Source organism: Gorilla gorilla, chromosome 3, assembly GCF_029281585.2.
Source record: "Gorilla gorilla gorilla isolate KB3781 chromosome 3, NHGRI_mGorGor1-v2.1_pri, whole genome shotgun sequence".
Lineage (NCBI taxonomy): Eukaryota > Metazoa > Chordata > Mammalia > Primates > Hominidae > Gorilla > Gorilla gorilla.
Window position 1 is genome coordinate 206,424,573 of NC_073227.2, and position 17,081 is coordinate 206,441,653.

General features: G+C 36.5%; 2 protein-coding genes across 12 annotated transcripts in view; one reads left to right on the top strand and one right to left on the bottom strand.

The window, feature by feature from the left end:
- The window catches only part of CFAP96 (cilia and flagella associated protein 96), a 23,303-nt gene extending 16,592 nt beyond the window's left edge, over nucleotides 1-6,711 (top strand). For 6 of the 7 annotated variants that reach the window (XM_019025453.4, XM_019025450.3, XM_019025449.3 and 3 more), the window contains exons 7-8: nucleotides 1,829-1,995; nucleotides 6,472-6,711. In XM_019025453.4, coding sequence (XP_018880998.2) covers nucleotides 1,829-1,995; nucleotides 6,472-6,520 — 216 coding nt within the window. In that variant the 3' untranslated portion in view covers nucleotides 6,521-6,711. Of the gene's footprint in view, nucleotides 1-167; nucleotides 266-1,828; nucleotides 1,996-6,471 lie in introns of those variants that run through there. The other variant, XR_010133561.1, reaches the window with a different exon arrangement.
- CCDC110 (coiled-coil domain containing 110) overlaps nucleotides 2,047-17,081 on the bottom strand; it is a 25,594-nt gene continuing 10,559 nt past the window's right edge. For 3 of the 5 annotated variants that reach the window (XM_031010044.3, XM_063705680.1, XM_031010046.3), the window contains 4 exons: nucleotides 16,769-16,879; nucleotides 13,853-15,962; nucleotides 12,878-13,057; nucleotides 2,047-2,407 (listed from right to left, as the gene is read on the bottom strand). In XM_031010044.3, the coding sequence (XP_030865904.3) occupies nucleotides 12,912-13,057; nucleotides 13,853-15,962; nucleotides 16,769-16,879 (2,367 nt within the window). In that variant the 3' untranslated portion in view covers nucleotides 2,047-2,407; nucleotides 12,878-12,911. Of the gene's footprint in view, nucleotides 2,408-12,877; nucleotides 13,058-13,479; nucleotides 13,544-13,852; nucleotides 15,963-16,768; nucleotides 16,880-17,081 lie in introns of those variants that run through there. The other 2 variants (XM_031010045.3, XM_055384895.2) reach the window with 2 other exon arrangements.

Sequence of the window (17,081 nt, forward strand, 5' to 3'; positions counted from 1 at the left end):
ATCAAATGGTGTAATCTATTTAGACTATGCCTTCACTCCCCACTTTTTACTTGTCATAAGCTGAATAACAATATTTCCTGAAATGAATCTCACTTGGCCGTGTTGTATTCATCTTAAAATATAATACTGTGTTTTATTTGCTAATATTTTATTACGTATTTTTGCAGGAATAATTTGAAGTGTGATTGGTCTGTATTTTTAAGACTATGTATATGCCTTGTTCTATTTTGGTACAAGTGGATGCAGGCATCTTAAAGCAATGGGGGTAATTTCTTTGTTTTTCTATGTTCTATAGCAGTTTAATAGCATTAGAAATATTAGCTTTTTGAAGACTTGAAAGAATTCACAGTGAAGCGTTCTGAGCTTAGCCGTATTACAGGGTGGCTCTGCTAATTTTCTCAATTCTTACATTTCTTTCTCCATCTGTTTTGTGTAGGTTTTCTATCTCTTTTTGGTCAATGTAGATTATTTATATTTTCTTAGAAAATCAGTCATTTCATTCAGGTTTTTGGGGTTTACAGAAATATTATTTTTTTATGTATATATATATATATATTTTTTTTTTTTTGAGATGGAGTCTTGCTCTGTTGCCCAGGCTGGAGTGCAGTGGCACGATCTTGGCTCACTGCAATCTCTGCCTCCCAGGTTCAATTCAAGCGATTCCTTTGCCTCAGCCTCCCTAAGAGCTGGGATTACAAGAGTGTGCCACCATGCCCGGCTAATTTTTGTATTTTTAGTAGAGACAGGGTTTCGCCATGTTGGCCAGGCTGGTCTTGAACTCCTGACCTCAGGTGACCCATCTGCCTCAGCCTCCCAAAGTGCTGGGATTACAGGCGTGAGCCACAGTGCCTGGCCTATTTTATATTTTTGATATTAAATATAGGTATAGACTTTCCTCACTTCTTTTTCATTCTTAATTCTATTACAGATTTAGCTATGAACTTACTTTTTAAAGCATCACTTGGGTTTATTTAACCTATGTTTTTCTATTTTTAATTCATTCATTTTGCTTTTATACTTGTAAATTAATTAATTTAAACTTTCTTAAGTTTTCTTGTTATTGTAAGCTTTAAAATAATCCATGTGTCTTCAATCTGGAAAACCTGAAAACTTATAACTGTATCTTTCAAATGAATTAAATCTTCATGTATATTTGGCATAGATACTACAAGAAAAGGTGCCTAATTAAATGGGTTGTTATGATTCTATAGAATTTTCCTGTGATTATATAGAATATAAAGCTTAAAATTCTGTCAAATCAGTTTAAGAAGTCAGAGCAAATATTTCTGTCTTGTGTACAGGTTGAAAAATATTTTGATTGACTTCTCTTGATAGACTACAAGAAAAGTAAAGTAGATCGCATTTTCCTCTCAACTTTCTATTTCTTTGTGCTATTGCTTATTACTTTTTTTTAAAGTATCTTCTCCATCATTGACTGGCATTTAGTAAACTCATGTTGTGCCATACTCCTTGTTCCCCATTCTCTATCAAAATACATCTGACCTAGGATTTCCCTTACTAATAGACTCACTTTCTAACTAAGTGATAGCCTGGTCTGATAAACTCTAAAATATTAATGCTTGGCAATAGTTTAGACTGTTACCTTACTATAAACATTGTCATTTTTATAGAGAGCTTTTGGATTATGATGTTTTGACCCTATAAAGTTGGTGGTAGGGAGACCTTTTCGTGGTATTTGAATTAAACAGTATCATTTTCTTTAAAACCAACTCCACAGACTATAAAAATATGTATGAACTTCTTCACAAGCTAATTTTGTAGAGGCATTTTACAAAATCACATTAAGTTGTCTCATTTTTCTTCACAGCCTGGTGGAATGAAGGCAGGAACATTTGATCCTTACCCATCACATTCTGCTGACCCTTATGTGGCTAAATTGGCAAATATTTCTGGCAAAGACGATAAGATTTTCCACCCACCAAGTGGACCAAAAAGCAGACCAGTTGAAAGTATAATGACTTTGAATGTCAGAAGGTGGGAATATCTTACACTTAGCTTACAAACCAAGAAAAAATTGTTTCCAACTTTTATACTTCTTCAAAATGGTATCTTTTATTTATATATACTTTTTTAAATGACAAATGTGGGTGACTTTAGACATCTCAGCTCCTTCCATGTACAGGTACCTGCCCTCCCTTGTAGAAGTTCTCCCCCATCTTCTGAAATTCCCAGATGAGAAAGCTTAAGTTATCTGCACCAAACCATTCTGTGCATAATTTTTAAAGCAAATATATAGCGCCTCATTATGAGTCATTTGAGATGAGTTAGATATGCATAGTTCAGTTAGCAGTACAATTAACATTGGCTATTTCTCGAAGGGAGTTTCTTAGCAATCGTGAGGAATCCTAATGATGCTTGAGAGTTCTGTCTTTAACTTTGAAATAACCTATGAAAATAGAAATACTCTGGTTAATTAAAAATGCCAACATAACTATAATGCTTTGAGAAAAAGTATATTATCAAGATATCTTAAAACTTCAATTTTATCAGGGTTTTGTATACTCTCAAAACTGAAAAAGTTCTTTGGAGTAAAAACAATCAGTTATTCTGTGTCTAAAGGACACTAAATTTACATTCTTTTATAAAAACAGTAGTACATCTTTATCACTTGGGGACAGCAATTATAATACTAACATTAGTATTATTTCACAAAAATAAAACTGCCCTTTATTACAAAGGTGTATTTCTTTTTTTTTTTTGAGACGGAGTTTCACTCTTATTGCCCAGGCTGGGGTGCAATGGCGTGATCTTGGCCCACCATAACCTCCGCCTCCCAGGTTCAAGCGATTCTCCTGCCTCAGCCTCCTGAGTAGCTGGGATTACAGGCATGCAACACCACGCCCGGCTAATTTTGTATTTTTAGTAGAGATGGAGTTTCTCCATGTTGGTAAGGCTGGTCTCGAACTCCCGACCTCAGGTGATCCGCCCACCTCAGCCTCCCAAAGTGCTGGGATTACAGGCGTGAGCCACCGCCCCCAGCACAAAGGTGTATTTCTGATTGACTACTTGTTAAGTTCTTTAGAACAATGTATTTACCAGCAGAACTAATCAGCTAAAGACAAATTACTTAACATTTTTATAAATTAAAAATACCAGCGGTATGTGTTAACTTTTACCTAATCAAAATATGATTTTGAATACATGAATTCTTTTGGGAAAGAAGACTTCATCTCAAGTTGATACTGTCTTAAAACTTTGATAATTTGGGGTGCTCTAACTTAGATGATGTTCATAGTTGTACTACTCTTCTTGCTCATGAGACTACTGAGAAGATTCTGTGGTCCCTGGATACCTAACAATGGCCTTTTTTCACTTTATTCTCTCACTCAACATCCATTTAGAGCTTCAATATATATCCAATTTTCTGACTGAATTATTTTAATCTAGTCAGTTGCTTAAGTTGAAAAAAAAAATTCTGGGCATCTTAAGCTTTATATCATTCAGGGACTACCTAGTACTAAATTTTATGTTGAGAGTTTGCAAGATTAGAAAAAAATGATTTTACATAAGGAAAATTTTAAATGTTATATAGTTTGTTACTTCAGACATAGTATCTACAGCCCACAACATTTTTTGTGATGTACATGATTTTACTGTATTTTATGTACTTTAAGATGTGTTTTCTATAAAAAAAATTGAAGTTATCTTCTGGTTTCATGGGGACTAATTAGCTTGAGATGCCATCTAGTTTCAAACATTTGCTTAAAAACCTGAAGTTCCTTTGTAAGGTGGCTATAACCTGCTTTCCTGTTGTCTTTCTTGTTATTTTCATGCATCTTTTTTTTAAGCCTCATGAAATACATGTACTTTTTTTTAACCTACTCTACTACATTGCTAGTAAGGTTGTTCATTCTGCCTTCTATCTTCTATCATCTCTTCTCTAAAGTCTGCTAATATCCTCACATGGAGCTTCTACTGAACTTCTATCTCAAACCTGTCTTTTATGTGTTATAGTCATTCCATATATGTTATACCTTGTATGATAGTTATTTTGTTACATATAGCTATGTTTGATTTTATATTTTTTCTTTTTTTTTTTTGAGATGGAGTCTCGCTCTGTCCCCCAGGCTGGAATGCAGTGGCGCGATCTCGGCTCACTGCAAGCTCCACCTGCTGGGTTCACGCCATTCTCCTGCCTCAGCCTCCTGAGTAGCTGTGACTACAGGCGCCCGCCACCACGCCCGGCTAATTTTTGTATTTTTAGTAGAGACGGGGTTTCACCGTGTTAGCCAGGATGGCCTTGATCTCCTGACCTCGTGATCCGCCCACCTTGGCCTTCCAAAGTGCTGGGATTACAGGCTTGATCCACCACGCCCGGCCGATTTTATATTTTTTCAAAACATTTATCTCAATATGTCCCAAATGGCAAGTGCATAAAGCAATTGTCAAGTGAAGTTTTTTCTTGAGCACTTGTATGTGTCACTAGCATTAACTACAGAATGCTGTGTGTATTTCAGTGGCCTCCAATACTGTGACATCTGTATTAAGCCATGTATGCATCTCATTAGGAGTATTAGAACCAGTGTCTTTCCTATGAATTCAGTTTCAGTAATATAGTATCACTGCAATTAACTGGAAGCATAGTACATTCACATTTTATGTAAAATAAAATAACCACCCCCCAAACTCCAATACTACTTTGACAGAAGCTCTAAATTGCTATGATACCATCGAATAGAAGTTAAACTATGCAATTAATACAAAATCACTAATGTATGAGATGCTATTATAAGTGAGGTAATGTAGGTGAAATGAATAGTCCTTCTTAGCTGCAATAATTAGCCAATTTAAGTTTTCCAAGCCTACTATGTCTTGCTGATACTATATATGGGTTTGAAAGAACAGGTTTTGGAAATACGTTTTGTCTTTTTTTCCTTTTTTGAGATGGAGTTTCACTCTTGTCACCCAGGGTGGAGTGCAAAGGTGTGATCTCGGCTCACTGTAACCTCTGCCTCCCAGGTTCAAGCAACTCTCCTGTCTCAGCCTCCCAAGTAGCTGGTATTACAGGCGCCCACCACCACACCCAGCTAATTTTTGTATTTTTAGTAGAGACGGGGTTTTGCCATGTTGGTCAGGCTGGTCTCGAACTCCTGACCTCAGGTGATCCGCCCGCCTCAGCCTCCCAAAGTGCTGGGATTAAGTGCTGGGATTACAGGCGTGAGCCACTGCGCCCGGCCAGAAATACATTTTGAATGGTAGCTTAACTCATATGGGTTTTATTATAATAAGCTAATATAGATGACGATGGTGACCGCTTTTTGCATATTTTATCTACTCTTTGTAGCACTTTGGTGACAATGTTGTGGAATAAGTAAGGAAAATTGATTCTGACCTAGCAAAATTCACATTTTCTGAATTAACAAAAACTGATCTGTGTCACTGAACCACGATTCCCCTAGATATTAGGGTAAATGTATGTAATTTAAACTGCTGTCAACAGGAATACTATTCTCTGTGGGCTAGTTGGTAAAGTTGGTAAAGATATGGAGCTTTTTTCTATCCTCTTAACCTTTAACCTCTGGCAAGCCACCTATCACTACCCTGCCCAATTCATCTAATAAACAGACAGTAAAATTAGAGTTTTCCTCACCACACCCACCCTCTGATAGATGGAACTTGGTGTGTGGGAAGGGGGCAGTATTTCAGGTTTTCTGTGTGTCCTCTTCTATCCAGAGAATAAACCTGAGAAAGTTCTGTGATGCTGTTAGCATATATGTTTGGAACAGGGAGAAAGAGAAGAATAAGTGATTGTTCTTTTGAAAAATCTGAATTTTATCTTCCGTTTAGTAACTTTGAATTTATTGAAATCTCTTTCTTTTTATAATACATTATCAAAACATTATCCTGAATCAAGTTCTAGCTTCTTTTACCCTAATTTTAAAACCAGTAAACCTTTGGACACCAGAATTTAAAATTGATTCCGTAATTGTTTTCCTTCTTAAATTGTATCTTCTAAGTATATATGGCTTTAATAAAATGAAGTGTTTTAAGTTGATGAGAAAATTTTGATTTTGGATTGTTAATATGTTACAAAGTATATTTGTTTTAAATTTTTTAATGAGAAAAGTTTTTATAAGAACGTACAGATAGGCTGGGCGTGTTGGCTCGTGTGTAATCTCAGCACTTTGGAAAGCCAAGGCAGGCAGATCGCTTGAGCCCAGGATTTTAAGACCATCCTGGGCAACATGGCAAAACTCTGTCTCTACAAAAAATATAACGATTAGCCAGGCATGATGGCACATGCCTGTAGTTTCAGCTACTTGGGCGGCTGAGGCAGGAGGATTGCTTAAAAGCCTAGGAGGTTGAGGTTGCAGTGAACTGTGATTGCACCACTGCACTCCAGCCTGGGCAACAGAGCGAGACCCGGTCTTAAAAAAAAAAAAAAAAAAGAATGTACAGGTATTTGACTTGCACCTATAAAATTAATGTGTGTTTATTTTCCAATTTTAGGGCACTAAATTCAAAGAACTACAAGACTTCTTCAGTACCATCCTATTAGCAACTGGAAGACAAGTACCTTTCTAGATCTTAACTATGAGTAATTCATTATCAAGAGCTAATTATTTGAAAAAATATAAGATGTTATGGAGCAGATAGCTCAAGCAGTTAAAAGAAATTTAAGCCTGCAACTCTAATTCTCTTCCTTATTTTAATACTACTACTTAATTAATAAATAGTATTTGCTAATAACACGTGGTTGTTGATTTATGTTTTTAGATCTATGCTTCTGAGCAGAATATGTTTACACATTTTATAAAATCCCGGAGTGCAATCTGTCCTTTGCTTTTACTGCTAATGTTAAAAAATTGCAGCGTTGGAGGGGAGGAGTGGAAGAGACTGCTGGAAGGGTAGAAAGTATACAATAAATTCTTGCTGTTTCTTCTCAGAAGTATTGAAAATTGGATTGATAGCTATCCAAGTGTCATAGCCTACTAAAGCATTCTTAACATCAAAGATAAATGTTAGATCCATTTATATTATTACATAGATACAATATATACACATGATATAGTGAGGCAAATGCTTCAGCTTATATGATAACATGCCCTCTATTTGTGACTTATGTAAAGTATCAGGTTATTTAGCCAATGGCAGCCCCAAGATGAGTTGAGGGGTTGAGGGGAATGTACTTGTTAGTTGAGTATCTTATAAAAATTCTGAAGTTGGAAGATGGATGAAGTCAGTCTTTCGTGTCCTCCCATGTTCCTCTCTAGCGGTCAAGCTGCCTCTCCTGGGGCATCCCACCTAGGCCTTACCCGCTAGTCCCCAAGTTATCTCTTCTCCTTCACCTGCCCTATCTCTTTTAAAAATATCTGCTCTAAGCCAGGCACGGTGGCTCACGCCTGAAATCCCAGCACTTTGGGAGGCTGAGTCGGGTGGATCACAAGGTCAGGAGTTCGAGACCAGCCTGCCCAACATAGTGAAACCCTGTCTCTACTAACAATACAAAAATTATCTGGGCATGGTGGCGTGTGCCTGTAATCCCAGCTCAGGAGGCTGAGGAAAGAGAATCGCTTGAACCTGGAAGGCAGAGGTTGTAGTGAGCTGAGATCATGCCACTGCACTCCAGCCTGGGCGACAGAGTGAGACTCTGTCTCAAAAAAAAAAAAAAAAAAAAAATCTGCTCTTAAAAGACATGATTTAAATATCTTACTGTAATTCATAGTGAGGTATTGATAGCCCTCATTCACCAGGGGCAGGGGCTGGTGGGGTTTGTATTTTAAAAGGGAAATGTAAAATATCTAAATATCAAATAATACATTGGAAGTTATTTTTGATAATGGTGTGATATGGTTTTGCTGTGTCCCCACCCAAATCTCATCTTGAATTGTAGCTCCCGTAATTCCCACATATTGTGGGAGGGACCTGGTGGGAGTTAATTCAATCATGGAGGCAGCTTCCCCCATACTGTTCTCGTGGTAGTGAATAAGTCTCCCGAGATCTGATGATTTTATAAGGGGTTTCCCTCTCGCTTGATTCTGATTCTCTCTTTTCTGCCACCATGCAAGATGTGCCTTTCACCTTCCACCATGATTGTGAGGCCTCTGCAGCCACATGGAATTGTGAGTCCATTAAACCTCTTTTTCTTTATAAATTACCCAGTCTCAGGTATGTCTTTATCAGCATTGTGAAAATGGACAAATACGTGGTGCTTTGTTAGAACTTGTCCTTCTGCCGGTCCAGGCTGCCTAGAGCTGGAAATGAGTTTGTAGAAGGCTACAAGACTCTTCTTTTGGGCCTCCCCACTTTTTTTAAGTGGAGGGAACTATGTCAAGCCAGACATATAGCTGGCTTTTGAAGGAGGAGTGCAGATGGTACAGATAATTTTTACAATTAAGGTTTTAAAGGAATTTTTCATGCCTGCCTCATAACTAACACTGTGCAATTAATATCGTAAACACATTACCAAGGGTATAATGTGAATCAAAGAGTAATATTGAATACATTTGTCTTCAGAATAGGAATGGCCTTGCCAAGTACACATAGGTGAATAAAATCTATGGTTATATATCAATAATGTTACCAAAAAAGCCTTATAAATATATTTATTCTTAGGCTGGGCGTGGTGGCTCATGCCTGTAATCCCAATTCTTTTGAGGTAAGAGTTTTATATTTTCAGATTTTATCAAAATTTATTTTAGATTTCAAAATCATAATTGTTCATTTTAATCTGTCTTTATAGTTAATTTTTATTGTGCCTTTTTAAGACAACACACTTCATATCATATTCATAGATGGGAACACTAACCTAATGCCTTCCTGAAGGGTTTAAGCAGTAGTGTGACAATTGACAGACCTTATCTGGATTTTATATAAATATATTGTGTCGGTTTACAGAAAACCAAATATGGAAACCAGTAATGGGAATAATGAAATATGTAAAACAATTAAGATTTTTCTAAGTGTCAGTAGAGGAAATCATACACACACATTCGATCTGACAGGTGCAAACTAGTTATGATGCCCATGGATTGTTTTCTTACAATTGTTGTCTCTTCTTTAACTTTGAAAATGTAACAATACGAAACAGTTTTATTCCTCAGACTCAGCCATGACACTGGCATCCTCTATTGACAACTTACACATCTAGTTATCTACTCTCCCATTATGACGCCTGTATGACTTGGGTAGTTTTCTGCATCCATCGTCAATGAGTAATGGAAGAAATAAGCTTGCTCAGCCAGACATCAGTCTCTGCTACAAACTGTCTACTTACATCTGTTCAAGGCTCAAATCTGAAACAATGATTGTGGATGTTGACCTAACATGGAAGAAAGGCTTAACTTTAAGGGAAACTTAGATCAATAAGAAGCTCTAATAAGAACTGGAGAGAAAGTTAAGCAGTAGCACCTCAAGAAAGTTAAGCAGTAGTACAATCATAGTTTTGGAAATCTTATCCTGCTTCTTCAGAGACTGCCTGCTCCTTTTGTATATAAATGTGGAACATGCATTAAGAATAATAAGCCAAGTTCAAGGCCGGGCTCGGTGGCTCACGCCTGTAATCCCAACACTTTGGGAGGCCAAGGTGGGTGAATTACTTGAGGTCAGGAGTTCGAGACCAGCTTGATCAACATGGTGAAATACTGTCTCTACCAAAAATACAAAAATTACCCAGGCATGGTGGTGGGCAACTGTAATCGCAGCTACTGGGGAAGCTGAGGCAGGAGAATTGCTTGAGCCTGGGAGGCAGAGGTTGCAGTGAGCCAAGACTGCACCACTGCACTCCAGCCTGGACGGCAGAGTGAGACTCAAAAAAAAAAAAAAAAGCCAGGTTCAACCTATTACTATTATAGCTGTCTATACTAGAGCAAAATTAATTTAAGACTCTTTCATTATCTGTCATTTGTATTATCTACCTGGAAGAATTATTATGAACACCAAATTTAAAATATTTTATAAGCTGTAAAATAAATAACAAATATATATTGGTCTATTAAGGCTGGGTACAGTGGCCCATGCCTGTAGTCCCAGCATTTTGGGAAGCCAAGGCAGGAGGATCACCAGGACCCAGGAGTTTGAGGCCAGACTGGGCCACATGGTGAGACCCTGTCTCTAAAAACAAACAAACTAAAACAAAACAAAACAAAAACAACCACTAGATCATTATCCATCAAATAATTTGTTGTAAATAAGTTGTAAGGTAATTTGTTAATTTGAATTTTCGTCAGTTATAACTTAATTTTCCAAAAGTGAGTGAGTAGCATTATAGTAGCATTACATAACACTTATATAATGCGATGTGCCAGATACCATTCCATGTGCATTCCATATTAATATGTTTTCAATTATGAATCAATCTACATCTAACAATGAAATGGAGTTAGAGAAAGATTAACTAATTTGTCCAAGTTAGCACAACTACCAGTGGCAAAGCCACACAGTCTTGCTTTTTTTTTTTTTTTTTCCCCGAGACGGTCTTGCTCTGTCGCCCAGGCTGGAGTGCAGTGGTGCGATCGTGGCTCACTGCAGCCTCAACCTCCCAGGCTCAAGCAATCCTGCCACAGCCACAGCCTCCTAAGTAGCTGGGACCAGAGGCATATGCCACCACACCTGGCTAATTTTTCAAATTTTCTGTGGAGACAAGGTCTCCCTATGCTGCCCACACTCATCTCCAACTCCTAGGCTCAAATGATCCTCCCACCTCAGCCTTCTCGTTGCTATTTTTTTTTTTTTTGAGACGGAGTTTCGCTCATGTTGCACAGGCTGGAGTGCAATGGTGTGATCTCGGCTCACTGCACCCTCTGCCTCCTGGGTTCACGCGATTATCCTGCCTCAGTCTCCTGAGTAGCTGGGATTACAGGCGCCTGCCAACCAAGCCCAGCTAATTAATTTTGTATTTTTAGTAGAGATGGGGTTTCACCATGTTGGTCAGGCTGGTCTTGAACTCCTGACATCAGGTAATCCACCCGCCTTGGCCTCCCAAAGTGCTGGGATTACAGGCGTGAGCCACCACGGCCAGCCTCTGGCTGCGTTTAACAGTTACATTAGTCACTCTACAGCCTTTACCAAAATTAGAGAGCAGGGTAAGGTGGAGGTTAGTTACTTGTAGGAAATCAACTGTAGAACGCACGTTACTTTACAAGAAAAAAGACTGAGAAGACCTGTTTCCAGTTTATTCCTCCTCACACCTTATCAAGGGGGCAGGCTATAAGCCTATGGGAGATAGCTAGAAAAACATATATTATCCTCCCTCCCCCCAATATTATATATATTTCCACAAATCTTCATAAAGCAATTTGAAATCATTACACTACTGTTAGAAAGTGACCTAAAATGGTCGGGCGCGGTGGCTCACGCCTGTAATCCCAGCACTTTGGGAGGCCGAGGCAGGTGGATCACCTGAGGTCAGGAGTTCGAGATGAGTCTGGCCAACATGGTGAAACCCCGTCTTTACTAAAAATACAAAAATTAGCCGGGCATGGTGGTGGGCGCCTGTAATCTCAGCTACTCGGGAGGCTGAGGCAGGAGAATTGCTGGAACCCAGGAGGGTGGAAGTTGCAGTGAGCTGAGATTGTTCCATTGCACTCCAGCCCTGGCTGACAACAGTGAGACTCCATCTCAAAAAAATAAAAAAAAAAAAAGAGCTGTAAAACACATTAAACAAATTTATAGAATGAACAAATCAACTTCTCTGTTCCTCTATCAGTAACTGTTAGAACAAGCAGACACAAGATCAGTACAGATATAGATTTGCTCAAACCTGTCAACCACGTTTACTCAGTTGACATTTATAGAACACTCCAGTTTACCTGAAACATCAACCAAGACAGACCATATTCTGGGCAATAAAATAAGTCTCCATAAATTAAAAAAGATTATAGAGTATGTTCTCTGATCAAAACAGAATTAAATTAGAAATCAATAAAAGAAAAATAACTGAAAATCTCCAAACATTTAGAAATCAAGCAACTCACTTCCAATCCATTGGGTCAAAGAATAAATCACAAGTGAAAAAGAAAGTATTTTGAACTGAATGAAAATGAAAACATACCAGACTCTGTGATGCAGTTAATGCAGGTACGAAACTAGGGAAGGAGCAAAGTAGCCCCAGATAACCCAAAGGAATGAAATTACTAAATAGGAACAGAAATCAATGGAATAAAAAACAAAGCGGCAAGAAAAATCAATGAAATAATAAGCTGATTTTTTGAAAAGAAAAATAAAATTGGTAAAACTCTAGCAAGAATAATAAAGAAAAAAGAACCCCCAAATTACCAATGTCAGAAATTAAAGAGGGGACATCGCTACAAGTCCTTTGAATGTTAAAATGCTAATAAGAAATATTATGAACAACTTTGTGACAATACATTTGAGAACTTACATGAAATGTACAAATTGCTCAGAACATACAAAATTATCAACTCTAACTCAAGAAATAGAAAATCTGAGTAGTTCTATATTAATAGAAATCATTTAGCAATGTAAAACCTTCCCATTTAGAAAAATCCAGGCCCTCTGGTGAATATTTACATATTATATATTTTACAAATATGTATGAGTATTACATATTTAAATATTTAAGGAAGGAATAATATTAATAATACCAATCCTACACAAATTCAGAAAATAGAGGAGGGGAAACACTTCCCAACAGGATTTTCCTGATACCAAAGCCAGACAAAGACATTACAAGAAACATAATAACTTTACAACATAATAACATTACAAGACAACATCCTTCTGAATACAGAAGCAGAAATCCTTAACAAAATATTACCAAATTGAATCCAGGAATGTATATTAAAAGAATAATACAACATCACCTAGTGGAGTTTATCCCAGGAATTCAAGGTTAGTGTTTCAAAATTAACATAATTTACCATATTAACAGATTAAAGGAGAAAAACAGGATCACCTCCAATAAATGTAGAAAAAGCTTTGGACAGAATTCAACAAGGAATATTTGAATAGCAGTCTTGGAAGACAGAGTGTCTCTGGAGCACAGAACAGGTGTGCTTGCAACCTTGGAAGCTAGAGATTGTGTTTCCTCTGGAGCCAGGGCAGGCATGTGTATTGTCCAGTGTAGTGTTTCCACCTACAGGAAAGGGCAGGCATCTTACTATCCATTATAATACTCAGGTTTCTAAGCTCACTCTCTCCTGTAATGCAACCCACTGTGTGATCCTCTTTACGCTGCCTGTAGAAACTGGGGCTTGGACAACCAATGCAAACATGCTGATTCCCTGGCTCCTGCTATTGTAACAAACTCTCCTTAATCTCTCGCTCAGGAGTCTTGTGCCTTCCACTAGAACCCACAAAACTGTGGCAGGCTAAAATATAAGCTTACTAGTTGGGTAAAATCTCAGATTCGCCACCGTTCTTGACAGTATAAAATATATACCTAATTCCAATTTCTAATTTTAAAAACTAGTCTAATCAATTACCAGGTTAATGTAATCACATAATTTAAAATTATTTTGTGGGGGGAAAAAGTACTTGGACAAAGGTTTTGAAACATTGATTTTAGTAGTTTATTTATATATCTTGGATGGAAGCAAATGATACAGTTTACTTGGAATTCCTAGGAAAAAAAAAAGAATTCTTTTAAGGTGGGAGTGCTACTTATACTTTAAAATAATAATTAACTCCCTCTTGCTCACTGCCAAAGTTGGTTTGTACACATACAATGCATATAATATAAATAAAATAATATAAATTTTATCTAGAAAAATTTCCTAAATAATTTCACTGTATAATAAATTGGATACAAATTTTACAAAACAAAATTGTATTCATTTTAAAGTTTCCTCCTTATTTCTGTACTCTGTAGTGCCCAATAGGCTAAAAGAATCTTAAACACATCTCTACTAATCTACCAGGACTTGCGTACCTTTCAAATCTGAAGCCAAAGGCCTACTCCGAGGACTAGAAGTATCTTCGTGAGTATAGTTGTCAAAATGGAATTTCTCTCTTCTTGAAATATAAGTTGTTTTTGAAGGGTCATTATGCTGATTACAAATTTTATCACTTAAACTTAAATATTCTTGTTGAAGATTCCGCATCTCAAATTCCAAGGTATCCCTTTCATTTTCTATGCTTCTTACGTAATTTTCTAAAAGTATTTTGTCTTCAGTAAGTCTACTGATGCTGTTTTCAAATTTTATATTTTCTTGACTATGTTTCTTTAGTTCTTCTTTTAGAATCTGATTATCTGTTTTGGTTTCCATTACCATTTTTGATAACATTTCACATTCCTTGCCAATTTCTGACAAGCTATTCTTATAAATACTTGCTTCTGATTTTGCATTTTTTATTTCTTGCAGAAAATTCTCTTCGGCAGTAGATTGGTAGGTTTGAATATTCTCAATTTCTCTTTCCATAATTTGTCTGGCAGCAGCAGATTCTTGTAATGTTGTTTCAAGGTTGAGTTTTTCATCTTTAACTGTTTCTATTATTTGAAGAAGTGTCTCTTGTTCCGTTTTTGCCAATCTTTCTTTCTCTTTTAGCTGCATTATCTCTAGCTGGCTTTCTTTTAGTTCATTTCCAAGTGAGCTTTTTTCTTTTAGAAGCTGGTGTGTTTTTTTCTCTAACATTTCTTTTTCATCTTGTATCAACAGAATATTGGTTTTCATTGCTTCCATTTCTATACTCATTCGATTATTTTCATTATTGACAATGGCCATATCACTTTGAGTTTTGTGTTCCTTACTTTTTAGTTGATCTAATGCTTCCATCATTTGTTGCTTCTCTAAAGAAAGTTGTATATTTTTTTCCTCTAGAGTTTTATTTTGGCCTTGCAGAACATTATATTTACTAATTATTTTTTTAAATTCTTTAAGACACTCTTTGCTGTCTTCTTCTGTTTTACTTAATTTAGACTGAATAGTACTCTTTTCTTCAACCAGATTCTTAAGTTGCTTTTCATATGTTTCAACTTTCTGTATGAGAGATTGTGTGGTAAAGATAAGAGGTTTCATTTTGGACTTAAGGTTTAGATTTTCACTCTCCAGTTCCGTTACCTTTTTCTGTATCTGCACAGATTCTTTTAGGTAATTCTGTAAGTACTGAATTTTTGCAACACACTGCTCAGTAACGGAATTAACTTTGGAAGTTCTCTCATTTTCAAATATTATTGATCCTTGTTTTACTAGAAATGGTTGTCTTTCTTTGTCTTTCATTTCATGTTTTGTTTGGTCGAGGAAGGACAGTGTGTATCTTGGAACTCTGGAATGGAATTTTAAATCTGTAATATTTTTGCCAGTGATGGGAATTTCTTTATTGTTTTTCTCATTTTTCTTTCCCCTGTGCATTTCACTCTTAGATAACTTTTTACATTTTCTACAAAAATGCACATGGAATTTTGACACTGTTTCCCTGAAGGGGAGTAATTTCTTCACTAATGCCTCTAATTCTGAAATTCTCTTTGATTTTATATCTTCATTTAAGTTACTGTCCATGTTTTCTTCCTGAATAAAGTTCATTTTATCCTGGTGAATAGGGGACAGGTCATATTTACCATTCCTGTGAACATTTGGATCAGTTTGTAAAGTCTGAAGTTCATTTGTAAGTGCCACTTCCCCATCATGTGACTTTTGAAGCTCTTCTTTCATTTGTTTGATAGAATGGCAAATGTTATCTAAATTTTCACAAAATCCATGCTTGAGAAAAGGCACAGTAATTTTGGATTTATCCAGAATTACTGTATCAGCTTGAGACATCACATTTTGAGGTGCAGTAGGTAGAAAACGATAAAAGTTATAATTCTTCAAGATGTCAGAATTTTCTGAAGGGTGTATAATTATGTTTGAAGATAAATTGTCTGTTGAAGTTCTCAGAGTTAATGTGTCCTCAGAATGTATCTGGGATGGAACATTTACACTTTGAGGGAGACTGTTCACACTATCACCACTTAATTTTTCTTCCACTGAATGAAGTGTCTTGGAATCCTCAAAATGATGACTTTTCTCCATAGAAAGGTTTCCTTCTTGATTCTCTGTAGGCTGTAACAATAAGAAGTACACTATAAATGTATTGTCATTTGCCACAGGATCAAGCAGTACAGATAATATTTTGTTCAGGGTTTATTTATGTACCCTAAACAGGCATTTTATCCATTTCTACAGCAAAGGAGCATAACAAGTATGATTTATTTTCTCCAACAGTTATTTTGAGATCTGTAACTCTGGTCTTCACAATTTGCTTAGAACTTGCTCTTATTTCCTTTGGGGTGAGATACATGGGCCAACCCCTCAATTTCAGAAATAGAGAAATTTAGCGTCCTTCAAGAGGCTGTCATAGGTGGGAAAGATGGAACCCATAGGTCAAATGGGAGTTTCAGGCAAATGAATGTTTCCAATTCTGGGCTATTTGTTAACCTTAGCTTGCACTCATTTCAGATGATTTTAGGACTGTGACTATCCTGGAAGTGTGAATTCGAGTCAGTGTGGACACAGTGATGGTAACTTTGGTTTGGAGCTTTTCTAGGGAATTTACCCCAGACCTAGGTCAATCCTAAGTGCATAGATTGGCTATAAAAACTGCCTTGTATTTGAATTTACTCGGGAATCTTTCACGATCTGGACTAAGTCAAATGTCCCTCACAGACTCTTAAGAGAAATGGGAAAACTGCAAAAGTACAGAGGTAAATACACATCTTTTAAGGTTTTCAGGACCGGAGTTTCCTTATTTTCATCTCTGATGGTCCATTTTTCCTGTAACAAAGAGGACCATGTAAAGTGAAATGAACTGATGGTAGTCACGTTTTGAAGTACCTACATATAGAAATGATTTCTGTAGAATAACATACCAAATCCTTTTCAATGCGCGTGCCAAACACCAGATTTTTTTCTGAGCTAAATTGTGGGTTTTCTACTTCAATAATACTTTTGTTCAATATTTCACTGATTTCCGACTGTACCTTTAAAAGATAAATTGAGAAAAATTTGATTTCAGATTTGTAAACTTATGAATGTACAGGAATAATAGACATTATAATTAAAAGGTGTGTTTAAATTTCCTGCCCATAAACAGTCTTTCCCATCTTATAGAATATAAATGAAAGCTACTTAATTTATTGTAATCTCTATCGTTAATCTTTAAGAAGATTATGCCTTGTTATA